At 48.2% G+C, this 18,676-nt stretch overlaps 5 protein-coding genes across 7 annotated transcripts; 1 reads left to right on the top strand and 4 right to left on the bottom strand.

The window, feature by feature from the left end:
* Nucleotides 1–37: 37 nt before the first annotated feature.
* Nucleotides 38–3,268, bottom strand: LOC122611514. Of its 2 annotated transcripts, none has more exons than XM_043784651.1 (3): nucleotides 1,811–2,063; nucleotides 510–613; nucleotides 38–240 (listed from the first exon to the last, which is right to left on the bottom strand). In XM_043784651.1, exons 1-3 carry the CDS (start codon nucleotides 1,890–1,892, stop codon nucleotides 43–45), a joined length of 384 nt encoding a protein of 127 aa, XP_043640586.1. In that variant the 5' UTR covers nucleotides 1,893–2,063; the 3' UTR covers nucleotides 38–42. The 2 variants fall into 2 exon arrangements, 1 of the variants encoding a protein (XP_043640586.1); XR_006325520.1 differs by lacking the exon at nucleotides 1,811–2,063 and adding an exon at nucleotides 3,136–3,268 and having other exon boundaries at nucleotides 209–240.
* An 82-nt stretch (nucleotides 3,269–3,350) lies between these two features.
* Nucleotides 3,351–5,851, top strand: LOC122611508 (reticulocalbin-2). Its single transcript, XM_043784644.1, has 4 exons — nucleotides 3,351–3,563; nucleotides 3,635–4,037; nucleotides 4,665–4,812; nucleotides 4,956–5,851. The coding sequence occupies exons 2-4, from the start codon at nucleotides 3,815–3,817 to the stop codon at nucleotides 5,611–5,613; spliced, it is 1,029 nt and encodes a 342-aa protein (XP_043640579.1). The 5' UTR covers nucleotides 3,351–3,563; nucleotides 3,635–3,814; the 3' UTR covers nucleotides 5,614–5,851.
* Nucleotides 5,852–5,863: 12 nt separating this feature from the next.
* Nucleotides 5,864–7,482, bottom strand: LOC122611510 (SPRY domain-containing SOCS box protein 3). Its single transcript, XM_043784646.1, has 3 exons — nucleotides 6,760–7,482; nucleotides 6,472–6,690; nucleotides 5,864–6,376 (listed from the first exon to the last, which is right to left on the bottom strand). Exons 1-3 carry the CDS (start codon nucleotides 7,393–7,395, stop codon nucleotides 6,320–6,322), a joined length of 912 nt encoding a protein of 303 aa, XP_043640581.1. The 5' UTR covers nucleotides 7,396–7,482; the 3' UTR covers nucleotides 5,864–6,319.
* A 133-nt stretch (nucleotides 7,483–7,615) lies between these two features.
* On the bottom strand, nucleotides 7,616–8,569 carry LOC122611511. Its single transcript, XM_043784647.1, has one exon. The coding sequence runs from the start codon at nucleotides 8,373–8,375 to the stop codon at nucleotides 7,740–7,742; it is 636 nt and encodes a 211-aa protein (XP_043640582.1). The 5' UTR covers nucleotides 8,376–8,569; the 3' UTR covers nucleotides 7,616–7,739.
* Nucleotides 8,570–9,474: 905 nt separating this feature from the next.
* Nucleotides 9,475–17,788, bottom strand: LOC122616098 (collagen alpha-1(IV) chain). Of its 2 annotated transcripts, none has more exons than XM_043791395.1 (9): nucleotides 16,941–17,788; nucleotides 16,420–16,520; nucleotides 15,833–15,881; nucleotides 14,834–15,769; nucleotides 14,232–14,728; nucleotides 12,649–14,099; nucleotides 11,612–12,586; nucleotides 10,385–11,529; nucleotides 9,475–10,083 (listed from the first exon to the last, which is right to left on the bottom strand). In XM_043791395.1, the coding sequence occupies exons 2-9, from the start codon at nucleotides 16,437–16,439 to the stop codon at nucleotides 9,823–9,825; spliced, it is 5,334 nt and encodes a 1,777-aa protein (XP_043647330.1). In that variant the 5' UTR covers nucleotides 16,440–16,520; nucleotides 16,941–17,788; the 3' UTR covers nucleotides 9,475–9,822. The 2 variants fall into 2 exon arrangements, with proteins under 2 accessions (XP_043647330.1, XP_043647339.1); XM_043791404.1 differs by having other exon boundaries at nucleotides 17,055–17,069.
* Nucleotides 17,789–18,676: the final 888 nt, after the last annotated feature.

Here is an 18,676-nt window from a genome sequence, read left to right as displayed (position 1 = left end):
GGTTGATTGCTGTTTTTTGTTTGTTTTGGACTGGATCCCTCTCTATTCAGGCGAATCCACTTTGTGATAGTTGCCTAAACTGGCTGCCTCGCGGCCAATATTCGATAGATTCTCTCGCACCACGGACTCGGCTTCCAAGGGTTCTGGTTCGTCGAACTCCTTGCGCATCGTCCACATATACTCGTTGTAGTCCTGCTTCACGGCAGTCGATGAGCTGGCCACCACGCGAAATCCCAGGATCTGAAAGGAATTGCAGAAATCGATGAGTCACTGGATAATTGAAAGTTGCGATGGAGGACGTAGGCTGAGTGCCAAGTGAAGCAGAATGTTTCACTAAATTAATTTATCAGTGTCTGTTGGGAACTGCTAAAGTTGATAAAATAACTGCTGTCTCATTAGATAGACGACTTTAATCTAACGTTAATTTGTTTGTCATAAGATAGCAACTTTACATGCTTTTAAATGAAATATATTTCAAGCAGTAATGTAAATCTGATCTGGGTACTCACTTCTAGGGCCGATAGTATTCGACAAGGATGCACTAGGTAGACGATGGTGGACTCGTCGCTGTAGCCGCCGCAGGAGAACTTGTTCAACTGCTCGATGTCGTCAGCTGAAAGAATGGCCAATGGTTATCACGGGTGCTATTTCTTGGAAAATCGCTTTCCTTTTCGTTTAATGTTTAAACAGGGCAAACAAAAGATAATCGCGGCTGTGTCGGTAGGTGACGTCAGCCGAGGGCAATTGTCTTTCAATGTGAGTGTGCTAATTAAGCGAAATGGCAAACAATATTTACTGCTGTTTCATAATAAACGTAAAATGGGAGTATCTGGGAGTGTGTTCTTTGTCCCTAGACAAGCCCGGTGCATTGACTTCTGTGCCGCACAGATACTACTTCCAGAAATATGCACCGGAATCGAGTCGATACGATATATGTGCTCTACGTACGGGTGTATATATAAATATCTGTATAAACGACAGGTCCGCTCTGCAAGGCGAACTGCACGCAGCGAAAAACAAATCCAAACTGACGAACTGAACTTATCGTCTGCGGGCACCAAACTTCGCACAGTGGCGGTCGGAAAAAGTGGAATGGTGCGGGCAGTCGGATTTCCACGGGTAAATGGAGTGCAATTAAGGGGCAGCTGTTGATTTTATGAGGAAAATAACTGCGGCACATTGCTAATGTATTGCTCGATGGTTATTGGATAACCGACAACTAAAAATAGCTAGCAGTAATTTGGGTACAACGGAAGATAATATACAAGATAACATTGTATATTAAAATGATTTAATTATTAGTTTGGACTTTAAAGTTGCCCTTACCTATAGGTTTATATCAGTGGTTTTAAGAACTGTTGAAATGAAGGTTTTTGTAATTTTGGAATACCAATCGATAAAGTTTTGAAATAATACAAACGTATTTTATTTGCTACAATTATGGCTTTGAATAAACATGCACTTTGTCAAAATGCGAAATGCATGCATGATATTGAAAAAATAATTTGAAATTAATATTTATAACTATAATAATCAACAGCTAGTGACTAGATAATTTTGTAGCCACTGTCTAACCATTCAAAAAGCGTTTTTCGTGGTGCAAAGTGGATAAACCAAAACTACGTTCAGATATCGAACGTGATGTGCGCTATCGTACATATGCGTGGAGGTATAATAAAGTATATCTGTGTGTTCGTATCTGTTTGCCAAGCTCTCGAAATGAATTGTGTGTCGCAATGGTAAACAGGCGACAAATAAAAGCGAAACGTAACCAAAATGAGATACTGTATCTACGCGACTCACGCTTTACCTTTCAACCCGGAGACGAGCACCCTCCATGGATATTTGTGGCTGTAGGAGGCTAGGTTCCCCCGTATGATTATGTACGGCATTTGGCCCGATTACTGCTGGATATATCTGCGGATTAATTAGCGCGGGCGTGCCAACGAAAACCGTGAAACGTAAGTGGTGAAAACCAAATGAGATATGGACGCCGAAACGAAACTGGGGGGCAGAGCAGCAAAAGCTCGCTGTGGCGCTGCTGAAGGCTGACTCTCGACTGAAACCGAAATCGGGTTCCACGCTGTCGACCAAGAGGTTTTCCCAGCGCTAGCTCAGCTCTAGCTAGCTCTAGTTGTGGCTATTTTGTTTGGTTTGGTTTTGGTTTTGGTTTTGTATTTTTATTTGGCTTTTGGGCGTCGCGCAGCGCGGCTCTCTGAAATGGTTAGCAGCTTTTTATTGGATTAGCCGGCGGTGTAAGGTGGCAGATACCCAAATGACAAAGTGACGCATTCTGGCCAGGATAATCACTCGGCCGATACACGATATGAGCCAGCCAGCCAGCGGCGAAGGCGGGACATATGTATATAGGGATAATTCAGGGGTTTTTCCACAACCAATTACGTTTTTTATATTGAAGTTTACTGGACTGGAAGAAAAATCCCCCATTTACCTTTTACAACAAATTATTTAAATTAAAAAAGAAGCCCTTTTCGATCAATGATTTTAAAACATTACAGCAGTGCAAGCGCAAATGGAATATTGTCGAATATCATTAGGCAATCCCCCTTGGAGTTCGACTGACGACACCCCTGTGCGATGCGGCCTCTCGCTCGCACTCGCTGCGGAGGGCACCCCGCGACCAGTTGCATGTGAAGCTTTAGTCAGGGACTATAATTACTGACCTGACCGGTCGACTAATGAGTAAGTATTTCTGTCGCTCGGCGCCCAACGAAAATAATAATAAAATGAAAATAAATGTCCAACCCAGCCGGTCAACAACTCCTACACAAATACACACACATACGCGCGCGCGCACACACACACTCACAGACATGCCGATAGAGGCGCACACATAAGCAAATGGGGTCCTGGAATTTCACACGCACACACCCAGTGGGCTCAAGTGTCCTTTGCGTGTTTGGGGCACACAAAATGAACGTGAATTATGATCAAATTTCGAAATAAATAAACGCGCAGCTCCAAATGGTTTTTATGCCACACAGCTGTCGCAAAATGATGTCATTTGAATTTAACCATCTTCGTTAGCCCACTTTTCAAGATATTTTCTGCTTTCATTCGCGTTGGATTGGACCTGCACATCACTTTGTTGGTGTTTTCTTATTAATAGCTCACCTGCTAATTTAACAAGGCTCTAGTTTAAGAATTCGCAAACGCCTTTCTTGCCAATTTGCGCAATTTATTTTCTTTAATTCCTCGTATTGTAAGCCAGGGCTGGCGCGTAGCAAACACTACTGTAAAGTTAACAGCAGGGTGAGCAGTGTTGGTAGGTTGTGGAAAAACACAGGGCTGCATTGATGCCATACCTAAAAATCGATGTTAAACATTTATTTCTCGCTGGCGGTCACACTGTTTGCTTTTTCGTTTCTTTGGTGTGCGGAAATAAATAAACGAATTTATATGTGAAAATGTATTAATAAGTATAGATTATTAAATTAAACTCAGTGCCTATAATATGCACGTGTGACTGAACGGCAGTTCGAATAGATAAAAAGTTGTGATCAGCGAAATATTAGCGTGGCAAGCGAAGACAACAGCTGTCGGTGATTATTTAAATTCAAAAAATAGTTTTTTTTATTGTTCTTGTTTTAGTACTGACATTTGCATATTTCAGAAGCGGGCGAAAGGTGAACTGAGTTCATTGCGCTGCTGGGCATTACGTGTGCGTCCATCCGGTCTCCCCACTCCTCCGGTCCCTCATCCGCATCCACTCGAGAACTCGGGAAGCTGCCAAAAAAAATAGAATACAAAATACAAAGACCAAAGAACACGCCGCTTGGCATAATCAATTAAAATGCCTAAGAATCTGCCGCTCCTGCCGCTGACACTTTGTGCCATCGCCATGCTGGCCGCCGTGGGTCCCATGCCCGCCCATGGGGCGGTGGCCAACAGCCACAAGCACGAGAAGCATCTCAGCAAGGAGCGGGTCAAGGACGGCATCTACGCCCCACGGGATGCCCACCACCACGGCGAGGATGGGGAGCACAACGTGGAGTTCGATCACGAGGCCATCATCGGTGAGTCAGCGCTAGTTAGCACAGCAAGCAGATCATATTCAGCCTAAAAAAAATCACGTTGAATCCTTACAGTGAAAAAATGTAAAAGAATCACATTTTGTAAATTTCATTTCAAAGCATTTAAATTACTGTTTAGTCCAATGAAATTATGAGCATAGACCAAAATTTTTGTATGCCTTTTTTTAATAATGAATGGTAACTAACTATAGTTTTTTTTCGGTGTACGCTTTGGCGATATGTTTGTTTACTTGTCTGAGGTTTATTTTTGTGGGTCTGCACATGGAAAGAATCATTCAAACATCAAGAGAATATGGATCACTCATACGCATTTACATTTATGCTTAAGAATATTTTTTGAAGGTCGCAAAATAGATTTCCTAATGGATTTTAGATTTTATGCTGCTCTTATATTGTAAATTAGAATGGGTATATATAACTGAAAAGAGCTGTAAGATGTATTATTCAAGCATATACATAGCTTTATAAAGTTATACCTACAGTGCTTCTATCGTAAAACCATTAAAATGGTTTTCTGAAAGATCCACGTCAATGGCATTGCTGCTGTTTTATATTTCATTCAAGTTTCACGCTAACGTATGTGCTATTATTACTCTTTAACCCTATAAGGCAACACGAAAGAGGCTCAGGAATTCGACTCACTTACGCCAGAGGAATCGAAGCGACGCCTGTTGATATTGATCAAAATGATGGATCTGAATAAGGACGAATTTATTGACCGACATGAGTTGAAAGCCTGGATATTAAGGTCCTTTAAGTGAGTGTTGTCTGCTGATTAATACTGCATCAATGTTAGCCAAGCCAATAATCACCACAGCATCATAATGCTTTGCGCTTGCCCAAACTGAAAACCCATAGACTCTTAAATGCTTGTACTAAAATAAATAATACAACTTGCAGAAAACTATCCGAGGAAGAAGCCGCTGATAGATTTGAAGAAATAGATCAGGATGCGGACGAAAGAATAACGTGGAAGGAGTATCTCCAGGACACCTACGCCATGGAGGATGAGGACTTCAAGAAGGAGACCATCGACTATGAAAGCTACGAGGATGAGCAGAAGATGATCAAGCAGGACAAGGAGATGTTCAATGCGGCCGACACGAACAAGGATGGAGTTCTGACGCTGGAGGAGTTCGTTTACTTCCAAAATCCCGAGGAACATCCACAAATGTTGCCAATACTGCTGGAGCACACGATGCAGGACAAGGATGCGAATCACGACGGCAAGATCAACTTCCAGGAGTTTGTCGGCGACGCGGCCTCACACCACGACAAGGAGTGGCTGATCACAGAGAAGGAGCGGTTCGACAAGGATCACGACTCCAATGGCGATGGCGTGCTGACGGGCGATGAGGTCTTATCCTGGATTGTGCCAAGTAATACGGCAATTGCCAACGACGAGGTGGACCACCTCTTTGTCTCCACCGATGAGGATCACGACGATCGGCTGTCCTACTTGGAAATACTCAACAACTACGATACCTTTGTGGGCAGCGAGGCCACCGACTACGGGGACCACTTACAAAACATAAACCATCTCTCCGACGAGCTGTAGATGCCATTCAAAGCCCTATCATGCTATAGTGAACCTGTGCTTAGTATTGTATTTCGTTTAAATAGTTAGTAAATTTATGTTTATTTATGTAAATTCAAGTGACAATTGCAAATCAATATCGCCAAATTGTTTTGAGCGCTCCTTACGAATTTCATATTCATACTATTTCTGTTTTGTCATGTATCAATTACATTATGTGTAGTAATTTATATAAACACAAACAAAAATCTACTTAAACCATTATACATAATTTTTACTAAATTACACTTGCTTTATTTGCAATTTATGACTAGAGACATTTCCATTTTGTTACATTACAGTACTTAAGCATTAATTGCTGTCTGCGAATTTACAAAATTAGTTTAGCAGCGTGATCTTTTTGACTAGATTTCACACTCGTCGTGTACCGAAAAATATGCTTAGCTTAAGCTTATTTTGCGGTTTTCTTGCAAGCACTTGAAGCCCAGAAGTACGTTTCCATATACTCTCATTTCTTATATCACAAATATTGCACCAAATTGGCCTATTTCCCCACATTTTTGCTATAAATGAAGACAAATCAAAAAGTCGGATTATCCACACTTGATAATTCCAGATGCCTAACCTAGGCACGCTTTAAAACTACTACGGAAAATGCACGTGTCCCAGAGGCGCCACTGCATCGTCTGGGAGGCGGAGTGCACTCCAATATGTGATGGCACTAAATTCATTCACGGGCCTCATACAAATCGTAATTCATAATGCACATCTCCAGCTGATTCACCTGGGGGCGAGGCGAGGACGTATTCTATAAACTTAGCTTACGGTGACCGGTTGAGCCGCGCTCTACAAATCGCACAGTATATCGTAGTTGTCTACCTGACGCAGTGGCTCCTTCTCATCGATCACTTCCCCCAGATAGTCGGCGATGGGCAGCGGCAGCTTCAGCTTCTCCAGCTGCGAAGCGCTCCGCACCCGCCGCATGATTACCGCCCGGCAGCGATCCTGTAGGTTGACGAACTCCCTCCTGGTGCATTTCAGGGTCATCTCCGTTTTGGCAGCAGTAGAGCATACGATGGGGTACAGCGGCTCATCAATCTGGAGGGGGAAATAAGGCGAAATTCTTGAACCTGATCCTTGCAGAGTGGCACAAGCCAACCAACTCACCTGATCCAATCCACGGAAGGCGACGCCCAGGCACTTGCCGTCCTTGTAGAAGGTGAGTGTGCCCTCGATGCCGTCGAAGAGCACTCCGATCTGGGTGGGCTGATTCTCGCGGAACCGCTTCGTGTACAGCAGAGCCACGCCCTTGTGCCAGAGCACGCCCTTGTGGGACAGTCCCCAGCCGTGCTCGTTCTCGCCCAGCATGTTCCGGAAGGCGTTGGCATGCAGCCGAGCGGACTTGGTGCCGATACCGAACATTATCGAGGTGCCAAAGACCCGCTGCGAGACATGAAGTTCCCAGTAATACCGTCCATTGTTCAGGGATCTTTTGCCCTGAACACCGGCCGTGCCCTTGCTCCAGTTGGGATGGAAGTGCACGGTCCGCGAGTTGGGTCCTCGGAGCACCACTTCCTTGGACCGATGCCGCTTGCTCCACGTCCAGTTGTCCTCGACACCCTCGGCCAGCGGACAGAAACGGGGTGGCGGCGACGAGGAAGACGCTGCATCCAGTGAACCGGTCTGCGAACCCCCTCCTACGCCTCCTCCCACTCGTCGGCCGCCTGGACGACGTCTTCTCGGAGCAATCGCCACCATTGGATGGGGGTGAGCCTGCTGTGGATCCACTTCCACATCAGACATTGTGTTGCGACTAGAAATTTTTCGCTTTTCAATTTGAATCAATTTGACAAAAGGAACCCTTCAAGCCGATTGGGGTGTTAGGTTGTCTATGGGGTTGGCTTGCTGGGGTTGATGTGCTTCTCCAGGACTTACGAGTCCTTGAATTTGTTTAAGGAACGGCTTCAGGGGTGGCGTCCGTAGCTCGTAGATGTTCGTTCTTTGCTTCCTCTAGTGGTTAACTGTGTTTTAACTTTTTCTCAATACATCCTTATGGTGTAGTTTAGTGTGTGGCAAGTCTTCTTTTGTTTCAGATGAACTCCAAGTAGATGGTTCTCTTTTCAAGGGAAAGCCCCAGAGGCGTTTATCTACAAGTACGTGGTTTGTAACTGCTGTGGGACTTCTTCCTGCGGCAGGTCCTGCTGCTCTACTTCCTCCTCCAGTGGAATGTCTTCGATTATCTCCTGATCCAATGACGCCTCCTCCAGCTCCTGGGATCCAACGCTGGTCAGTGAAGCGTAACCACTGCTCAGGGAACTGCTGCTCCAGCTGGAACTTAGTCGGACTGGACGGTAGCTCCTCGCCGGCTGCAGCTGCTGCTGCTGCTGGCCAAGACTACGTTTTAGCTCCCGCTTGATCCGACGTATCTGACGGAAATCCTGCTCACCGCCGGAGCCCCTCTGCTTGTGCAGCTGCAGCTCCTGCAGATGGAAATGGTGGCGACAGTAGCCCTGCCGACTGTGTGCACAAAAGCGACAGGCTTCGGAATTGAGGCCACCCACGAGGGGAAGGATTGGTTCGAGGATGCGCCGCTTCTGGCTGCGCTTCTGTTGCTCCAACTGCTGCTCCGCCAGGCGCTGCGGCGCCTTACGATCGCCCACCGTTTCGGCCACCTCCTGCAGCAGGCGCACGTTCCTCGGGAAGCATCGGTCGTGGACGTAGAGCACCAGACGTTGGCAGTAGAGGCACAGCGATTGGAACAGCAGCAGCAGGACGATAATCATAAATAGGGGTGGTGTGTTCTTCTCTTTTTTCTTGTGGGGGCGGAGGACTGCTGCTGCTGCTTCCTGAGAGTCTCGGATTTTGCTGCAGCACTTCCGGTGGCTTTGTGGTCTTAGTTTACGTAAATTTCACGCAATTTTCTAAACGAAAACTGGCTATTTTCACTGTTTTATTTGAGGTACACACATTTTTTTCCTACTTGCTGCTCCTCCACCTACAAAAAGCAGCTCCTCTTATCTGGCTGAAGTTACAACTCCCACCGACGACCGCCTCCGCATGCGTCCAAGTCTCACTGGCTTCTGGCACTTTTGTTTCCAGCTCACTTTTCCGATTCCAACTTGAAGCCACAAAGGCCTACCCTTATTTTCCACGACCTGCTTCCAACCACCAATTGGACGTTGTGCGTATGTGTGCCCGTCTGCATATCATTATCATATGGCCCGGTCCACCCCACTTCATACCCCGCCCGCACAGCGACCCCAATCGCCACCGCCAGCACCACCCCCTTGACAACCCAACCCCCCACTGCAAATCCGCACAGAGAGAGGCATGCAAGGCATGCGCACAAGTGCATGAGGTGAGTTCGCTCTCATCCTCGCCTTGGCATTGCCTTTTTAAGGGTTCTCCACGGCGGGGTTTCCACCATAATAGCTACCCTGGCGTACCCTGGTCTTTCGCGGAAGATCCTATCATTCAAAGTTAGGGGTAACAAATTTCCAATCTTTGTCCTGCATATTGATCCATGTACATACAAGGAAGGGTATCATTGAAGGACTTACGGTTTGTATCCCCAGCAATAAGTATTTATTTATTTAGAGTTCCTAATTTCCTTTCTTATTATGTGGTTGTAGTTAGTAGGGACTAGCACTTTCAAACGTCTATATGCCATTTTTTTTTTTAATAAATTTTCTTTATTTTACCACTTTTGGTTTGTTTAATAAATGTAAACGATATGCGACAAGATTTGTATAGCAGTTGAGGATTTGATTCGTTCAATATTCGTTGTATGACCCATTTAGGTGCATTGACTCGCATTTAATCGGTTTCAAAAATAAATGGAACATACTGGCACATAGTTTATTTTATACTTTTGGACATACGACCGAGGCTAGTTTATTTATTTGTTTGATTTACTTAACTTACGTAACGTAACTTAGAAGCAGTTTACATTTGTTTAGAACATTACTTGGCAGATAAAAAATGGCATTGTGGTCCAGGTCGGTCGGTAATTAGCACTTCGACTTATGGATCCGTTTTTCTTTTTGGTTAGATTAAGGAATTTGTAGCAGTGTTGGTTCGTCGGTGTGTGTGTGTGTGTTTTTGTTTTTGTTTGTTTGTGTTGTGATCGTGTGGGTGTGGTGTGCACACGATTCGTTGGTAATTTTAAGGCTTTACATTTAGATTAAACTTATGCTGTGTGCTGTGGGTGTCTGTGGGGGATTGGAGGTCCTACGAGGAGTTCTTCATGCACACCTGGCACCTGGACACACCCGACAGCAGATTGCCGGCCTTGAGCGTCGTCTGTTGGGGCTTCACGAACGGCTCTGTGGTGTCCAGGTTGTACAACCAGAAGCTGGTCATCGTTTCGTAGAAGTGGCACGTGCCCTTGGCGCCGTTGCACTCGATGAAGGGCGATGCGCGGAAGTCCTCCAAACAGGAGCCAGGCGATTGCAGCGCCTGTCCACCGCCACCGTTGCCCACGGCAGAGTGCTATTGTATGAAATGGTTTGGTTAATCATCAGTGTTAAATAATACTAGCATGTATGGGAAAATACGTTTCCTAGTTACTTATAGAAATGCAAGGAACGTTTAAAACTACTCAATTATTTAACTATTCCGAAATGAAAGTCTAAATCTGTTGTGGCAAGTGTAGTGAGCAGTATCCGGCAGATGGCGCACGTGTATCACTGGAGCGTGCGCCATCTGCTGGAATGCTTGGAAACTTATCTAGTTTTCTTTGAAAACTCATTATTCTACCATGATCTAGAGTTATACGAGTTTTGATACTCACCATGAGGAAACTGTAGCCAATCCAGAGACCCTCCCAGCCATTCGGACAGTTGGGTATTTCTAGCGTTTGACTGTGCAAGGCGATCACATTAGCCGGCGCCTCACAGACGACGCAACGTGAGATGAAATTACTAATCTCGTTGTTTTCAACGGGCATCATCGGAATGGGAGCGCTGGTTGTCAACCAGAAGGTCTTGTCATTCCTCGAGGCGTAGTTGCAGACGTTGTTCTGACTACACGATAGTACGGGCAGCGTTGAGAAGCGTGGCACACAGGAACCGGGAGATCCGAGGTCCTGGTTGTGGGCATAGTCATTGCCATCGACGTACAACAGGGAGTAGCCAGTCCAGAGTTGCGTTTGTCCAGCGGAACACGTTGGCACCGTACTCGTTTGGCTGTGCTTGGTAAACAGGATGCCGGTGAGGTAGTCAAGAGCAGCGCCAGCAGGAGCACCGGGTTCACCCTTTTGTCCAATCAAACCAATGGAGCCCTCGTAACCCCTCTCGCCCTGCTCTCCGCGATCGCCCTTGGGTCCGGGTCGTCCCACGTTGCCAGTCTCACCGATCAGGCCACGCTCACCCTTCTCGCCACGCTCGCCCTGGATGCCAATCAGGCCACGCTCTCCTGGAAGTCCCGGTTCTCCCTTTTGCCCATGGCGTCCAGGCTGTCCAGGTTCGCCCTTGGGTCCTGGTGGTGGCAGCATTCCTGGTTCACCCTTTTGTCCAGGCAGACCTGGTGTTCCGTCCCGTCCATCGCGTCCCTTGGGTCCGGTGAAGCCACGCTCGCCTGGAGCTCCGACAGGTCCTTCGATTCCATCCAAGCCAGGGGGGCCAGTGTCACCCTTCTGTCCAATCAAGCCGGGTAGTCCTTCCTGTCCTGGAAGTCCTCGGTCACCTTTGTCACCCTTTTGTCCCTCGAAGCCGTTCAAACCACGTTCTCCCTTAAAGCCCTGCGGTCCCGAATCTCCCTTCGATCCTTGTGCGCCGGGGAAGCCATCCTGTCCTGGTTGTCCGGGACTGCCGGCCAGACCACGCTCTCCCTTGTTGCCAGCTGGTCCAATGGGTCCGGGTAGACCCACGAGGCCGGGCTCTCCGGGCAAGCCTTGCAGACCACGTTCTCCAATTGGGCCGGGGGCTCCAATAAGACCTAAGTGGGTCAAAGAATAACGAATAGTTACATGGGTGTATGTCCCAACTGAGCAAAAGAATATATGAGATCAAAAACTCACCTTGACGTCCGTTTCTGCCTGGTCGACCGGGCAGACCCTTCTCGCCCTTGATGGTTATTCCTGGATAACCGGTCTCGCCACTTGGTCCAGTGTCTCCCTTGGCACCAGGAATACCATTCAGTCCGTTTGCACCAGGTGGTCCCTGGAATCCGCGATCTCCCTTTGCTCCATCGTAGCCAGGCTGACCTGTCTCGCCTCGTTCGCCTTGATCGCCCTTCTCGCCGGTGTAGCCTCGCTCGCCTTGAGAACCCTTTTCACCACGGATCTGATCCACGTTGATGATGGCCGGAAGACCGGGCTGACCACGAATACCGCGCTCACCCTTGAAACCAGCAACACCCTGGAAGCCCTGCAATCCAACGGGTCCAGTTGCACCCTTGAGTCCGGGCAGGCCAGAAAGACCAGGCTCTCCCTTATCACCGCGTTCGCCGGGATAGCCGACAGCACCAGGGGCACCAGGAGCGCCGGGCAAGCCATCCATTCCGGGAGCACCAGGAATACCGTCCGCTCCGACAGATCCCTTCTCGCCAGGCTGGCCCCAAACGCCCTGCAGACCTTGCTCACCCTTCTCGCCGTTAAGTCCATCGCGTCCATCGATTCCACTGCGTCCCTGGTCTCCCTTTTCGCCCTGCGGACCAGGACGTCCGTGAACAGCCAGACCTTGCAGACCCTTCTCGCCTGGCCAACCGGGCGGTCCGGTTGGTCCTGTATCGCCGCGGAGTCCAGATAGACCGGGCTCACCCTTTTGTCCCTTCTCGGAGGCGTCACCAGGCAAACCAGCAGCTCCATCCAGACCGGGGAATCCCTGGCTACCCTTTTCGCCAGGCAAACCGTCCAATCCTTGCTGTCCAGGGGCACCTGCCAGTCCTTGGTCACCCTTAGTGCCCATCAAGCCAGGAGGACCTGGAGCACCGCGGCCTCCAACAGGTCCATCGTTGCCAGTCAAGCCAGCAGCTCCCTTGTCGCCCTTGGCACCTGAACAGAAATAATGCTAATGAGTAACATACAATTTTGTAAAAAATGTTGGTATAACATACCGGAAACTCCAGCAATACCAGGAGATCCGCGCTTTCCAGGAGCACCAGTAATACCAGCAAAGCCCTTGGGTCCGTCATTTCCAGGAGCGCCACGGTCACCCTTGTTGCCGGGCATGCCCACCAGTCCGGGACTTCCGGGTTCACCCTTGGCGCCATCACGTCCACGCACACCATCAATACCAGGAACACCAGGAGGTCCGGAAACACCAGCGGGGCCAATCGGACCCACGTCACCCTTCTCACCAACAACTCCGGGCCGTCCAGCCACTCCGGGCAGACCAGCATCGCCTCTATCTCCAGGATATCCCAAACTGCCATCGGCACCGGGAAGACCAGTGGCTCCGGTTGGACCACGGTCGCCCTTCTCTCCTTGCAGACCATTTAGACCGGGTGGACCCATGGGGCCAGGTCTCGAAATGCCAGGCTCTCCCTTCGGTCCAGGCTGTCCATTGCGTCCGGGAACGCCGCGAAGTCCGTCCTTGCCAGGATTGCCAGGAGCTCCGATCGCTCCCTGGTTGCCCTTGTCACCGCGAATTCCATTCAAGCCGCGGGGTCCCTCAACGCCAGGAGGTCCCTGTGGTCCAGTGCTGCCCTTTAATCCCTTGAAGCCCCTATCTCCGAGGAGGCCGTCATCTCCAGGAGGTCCTGGCATGCCGGTTTGGCCGGGCTCACCCTTGTTACCCTTAGCGGGCATCTTTATCTCGTCAAGCGCACAGCTACCGGGCTCTCCCTTCTCGCCGCTTCTGCCAAATGATCCCTTGTCGCCCTTTGCTCCGTCCCTTCCATGGAAGCCTGGATCGCCCTTGATGGATTGGCCGGGAATTCCGGGGTAACCGTCTCGTCCAGCGCGTCCGGGTATTCCGTCATTGCCGGGAGCTCCGCTCAGACCCTTCTCGCCCTTAAAACCGAATTCTCCTTTGGGTCCAGGGTTACCAGGAGCGCCGTCTGTTCCCCTAAATCCTTGCACGCCCTTGGCACCTGGCAAGCCAGGGAAACCCTTTTCACCCCTCTCGGCCTTAACCAAATTCAAGTCGACCATTGCAGGTCTGCCAGGCTCTCCAGTGGCTCCGGGAACACCAGAGCGACCGTCCTCTCCCTTCTCACCAGGCGGTCCAGGTCGTCCGTTGATTCCATCGTGTCCACGTTCTCCAGGAACACCTTTCTCTCCAGGCGGTCCACGTACGCCATCCTTTCCGGGAACTCCAGACAGTCCGCTTGTACCCTTATCGCCCTTTGGTCCGGCCCTGCACGATGAGCATTTGCCGCCGACGTCTCCCTTGATGCCCATGTCTCCCTTTTGGCCAGGAGTGCCGGGACGACCAGCGTCACCCTTTTGTCCAGGAGCACCAGCGGTACCGGGAGTTCCAGGACGACCGAGTTTGGAGTCACCGGGAGCACCAGCATTGCCCTTGAAGCCGCGCTCTCCCTTGCTTCCCTTCAGTCCGGGATAACTAGGATAAACGAACATTTCACATTTAATGCAAGGTAAATCGAATCTATAATGAATGATAGAAAGGGCTGACGCAGCTCCACACTGGAACTCCAAAAGGGGTTAGGGCTATTCAATGAATAATTGCACTTACCCAGGAACACCTGCATCTCCCTTAAATCCTTGAATGCCATAACCAGGCAAGCCAGCGTCACCCTTCTGTCCCTCTGGTCCGGGTGGTCCTTGGTGTCCAATGGGTCCAATAGATCCCTTTGGTCCATCAAGTCCTGCGGTTCCCTTTTGTCCCTTTTCGCCAGAAGGTCCTTCGTTTCCGGGTCGTCCGGGCAGACCAACTCCTCCCTTTTGTCCAGTGTATCCCTGTGGACCCGGTTGTCCATCAGCTCCGTTTAATCCTTGGGGTCCAGGTGTGCCGATATAGCCGCGTGGTCCTTTGGGGCCCGGGGGTCCCGGGTTTCCACGGCCGCCACCTGGCGGTCCCGGAGGACCAATCAGACCTTGCTGACCTGTCGATCCTGCACGTCCTGCTTCACCCTTCTGTCCGGGATTACCCGGCAGACCATTCAGGCCCGGCTCGCCGCGATCTCCCTTTTGTCCTGTAGAGCCTGGGGGTCCAAAGTTACCTTGGCGACCCTGAAACACAATGGAGAATGTATTAGGATCTACACTACAGTATGAAGAAAGGTTATTTCCAACATCAACAACGATTGGGACACCTTAAGTATGATCTCTACTTACACGATCGCCTGGGCCGCCGGGCAGACCCTTCTCGCCCTTCTGTCCATCGACTCCAGTGTCACCTTCAGGTCCGGGTTCACCCTTGCGGCCCACTAGGCCTGGTTCACCCTTCTGTCCCGTGTCGCCGCGAGGTCCCATCACCGTGTGCGTCGGTTTGCTTGGAAGCGATGATGCCGGCTCACCCTTCTCGCCCTTGATACCCGGTGCACCGGGCTTCATGGGTCCGTAGCAGGAGGCACCCTTTTCTCCCTTCAGACCGTGCTCTCCCCGGGGTCCTTTGGCTCCGTAGGGTCCGCTGTCGCCGCGCTCGCCCTTGTCGCCAGGTAATCCCTGAGGTCCAGCCAAACCGGCAGTGCCCATCCAACCGGGCTCACCCTTCTCGCCCTTCGCATAGTCACCGTTCTCCTTTGCCGGTTCACCCTTCTCGCCCTTGCTGCCAAGTTGGCCGGCATAGCCGCGAGGTCCCTGCATTCCGGACAGACCCTCCAAGCCGGGAATACCATCCTGGCCATCGCAACCGTCTTTGCCGTTGATACCAGGGGCGCCGGGATTGCCGGCGGGTCCCTGTACTCCGGGTACACCAGCCTGACCATGAAGACCCGGCGATCCGCGTTCACCCTTATCACCACGCTGTCCATATGGGCCGGGGTCACCCTTCTGACCCTTGTCACCTGACGGTCCCTCCAAGCCAGGGAAGCCCATCTCACCCTTCAGTCCCGTGTGTCCCAGTGGGCCCGATGGACCACGGTTGCCCTTCTCCGCTATGCACTTGGGCACGCAGCCCGCATATCCGGCCGTACAATTCTTGGGCGGCAGATTACCGGCGGAGTCCACGATGTCGTAACTGTCGTCGATTGGGATCCTGGGTTCATTTCGATTGTAGTGCTTCACGGAGTCCTGTATCGAACCGGACGTACCAGACGTCTTCCAAAATTGCTGCGGGAAAATGAGTATATTAAATAATGTCCGGTTGCTTGGCATCGGCTACGGTTATCTTACAGCGTCGGCACCGACTAACGCTCCCGCGATCACAGCGGCGTATAGCAGCCTGCAAAGAAGTCGACGGAGATCAGGAGGGTTAGGAACTGTGTTTCGTGCGGACGATCCGTCTTATCAGTCTAGTTTTTTAATTGAGCACTTTACTTAATTCGAGTGGCCACTCTCTTAAGTGTTCAGTGGAAGAGAGCTCGCATAAGAGAGCTTACAAGTTTTTAAGAGAGTGCAGCTCGTAAGATTAAAAAAAAATTGCACGCAAGTGTAGTTTTAAAAAATACTTTTCTCATTTGTATTGCAGATATCTAATAAAATTCATATTTGGTTTTTCGGGATGGGTTTATATATTAAAAAAGGTGAGATATATTTTATTTTGTCCAAAGGTGGGTTTTAATTATTTCAAATTTCTAAAAACCACTATGCTCAAAAACTGTAATTATTTTGTAAAAAAAAATTTCTTTTAAGATGAGCTTATTTTATAATTAATAAGCGGAATCTTAGTTTTCGTGCTTGACACTTGCTTGTATTAACTAACTTAAATTTTGGAGACCATTTTCATTTCCTGTTTTTTAACTATTGCAATTTTTTCTTACCGCTTCCAGAAGGGCAACATGATGCCCTATGCACTTAAGCCTGCACAATTATTTGCTCTGTCCTCGTCGAATTTGAATTTTATATGTTGCCGTCGCTGGGCCTGGAAAGATGAGCCAGAAAATTGGGCACTTTAATTTCGCAACAGTTGCAAAATAAATTGGAAATATTCTTAGAGGAATATTATTTTATTTAATATTGGTGGGAAAATTAAGCTGGCGTTTTTTTTCTTGTCAACGATTTAATGGTTGTATTTCATTTCATTTCGTTTCCAAGCATATCGGAATATTTCTTGTACACGCGACAGTTTGAGAAGCACTGGAACTGGTACGATGCTCGCACGACGATTTGCTGGAGAATTTCAGTTAAATAGTTCGCGTTTACCCTGATTTAATTGACATATTTCATGTTTATTTAATTTGTTATTTCTTATTATTTTTTTTAAAGCTCAGTTCCTTGCAGGAATCTAATCCTATTCAACAGGCGGATGGACGGCAGTGGACCCTACTGAAAACACACATACACAACCGAGCGTTCCGATCCGATCCGAACCGATCACCACTCCACAGAGCTGACTCTACAAGACTAAAACCAACTGGCCAGATCAGCTCCGGACCGAGACCAGACTACTACTTACTCGGGGAGACGGAACACGACTAATTATAGTATAAGTTCGAGCGATCCAAAAGCCAAACGCCGATGCCCCGATCTCCACTCGTCGTTCGTTCGGCTGGGCACGATCGCGACGGATCGGGTCTCTGGCTCACGTACACTGTCCGTGTGATTGGACGGGGATTGGATGGGCTTCGGATCGGTTGTGATGGTTGGGGTGGTTGCGAGGTGGGTGGTGGGAGTTGGGAAGTGGGCGGTGGGAGGTGGGCGGCACCATGGCATATAGAACGGATGGGCGACGGGTCGTATGTAGCAACACTAATCCCACAAGCTAACATAGTCGCTGCGGAATGAATGAAACTTGGCGATAAGTCCGAAACTAAGGCGCTGCTGTTGATATGCCACATGCGACTTAAGTTGCTCAATAGCACATCAGCTTCGTTCCGCCGGATCACCTCCCCGGGACCACCTTCAACCAGCTCCGGCTTCCAGCTCTCAGCTTCCAGATCCCAGCTCCCAGCTCCCCATCTCGAAATTAGCTGATAGCCCCCGTCCCCAGATCGGGCACATAGCTTCCGTTTTGAGCCGCCCCTGCGGCTCCTGCCTGCTGGACTTCTTTCGGTGCTCGGACATGGGAAATTCCCAAGGCTTCGTTATCAGGCCCACGTTCTAATTATAACCACATCAAAATTTGTTGTGTACTTACAATTAGTACCAAATTCTTTTAACAGAACTACAGCTTAAAGGATAACGAAACCATAACAAATAGATGTGTGAAAATTTTATTGTCACTATATATAAATATATATTCATATTTCTTTGCTATTATGTAAGGGTGCCTAAAACTTTTGACATCTCATCGAGATTAATCTATTTTTAGTAAGATTACAGTTGTTTTTATCAGTTTTAAAAATAGAGTATTACCGTATAGCTCTCAAAACTGATATAATAATTTTTTGACAAAGTCTTGAAGCTTAAAAAACATGCTAGATTTTCCTCTTAATAATTTTTAATGTTGGGCACTGCAAATTTTCACCGGTTTATTCCAGTTATTCTTATAATATATACAATTAACAAACTATATCTTTTGTAAAAAATTTGAATACAATTTTTAAAGCTTTATAAAAAATAATTCGAAAATGTAGATAGAGGATTTAACGATTTTTGTAAAAGAAAAAGCATTATCATAACAGTTGTAAAAGTACATTTTTTCTTTATTCTTAAATTTTCACCGTGTTCTAAAATTAAAATTTAATTTTACGTGCAAAGTTTTATTACTAGGTTTTATAACATATTTATTTTACAAATATTACAAATTTTTATTACTTACATATATGTATATTATTGGTACTAATACGACATTGTACATACAAATTCTGTACTTAAAATATTTCCGGTTAAAATAATAAGATTTTAAGCTAGAAAAGTGCGACACAATTTCATATCCTAATCACTGCAGCTTCCTGAAAAGAGATCTATTGAGGCCACTGGGCCATATCCGACTTGCACGTACCCTAGAACAAAAGAGCTCTTTCCCAACTAGAACGAGGCCTTGATTATGGCCCTATCAAGACTTATTTCAAAACACTGCGGCCCCAAAACCCAAAATCAAGCTCGAATTTCGAAAGGTTCTAATTTGGCGTTTCT

This window comes from Drosophila teissieri, chromosome 2L (assembly GCF_016746235.2).
Source record: "Drosophila teissieri strain GT53w chromosome 2L, Prin_Dtei_1.1, whole genome shotgun sequence".
In the NCBI taxonomy this organism is placed as follows: domain Eukaryota; kingdom Metazoa; phylum Arthropoda; class Insecta; order Diptera; family Drosophilidae; genus Drosophila; species Drosophila teissieri.
Note: the sequence above shows the minus strand (reverse complement) of the source record. Positions and strands in the feature narration are given on the sequence as shown.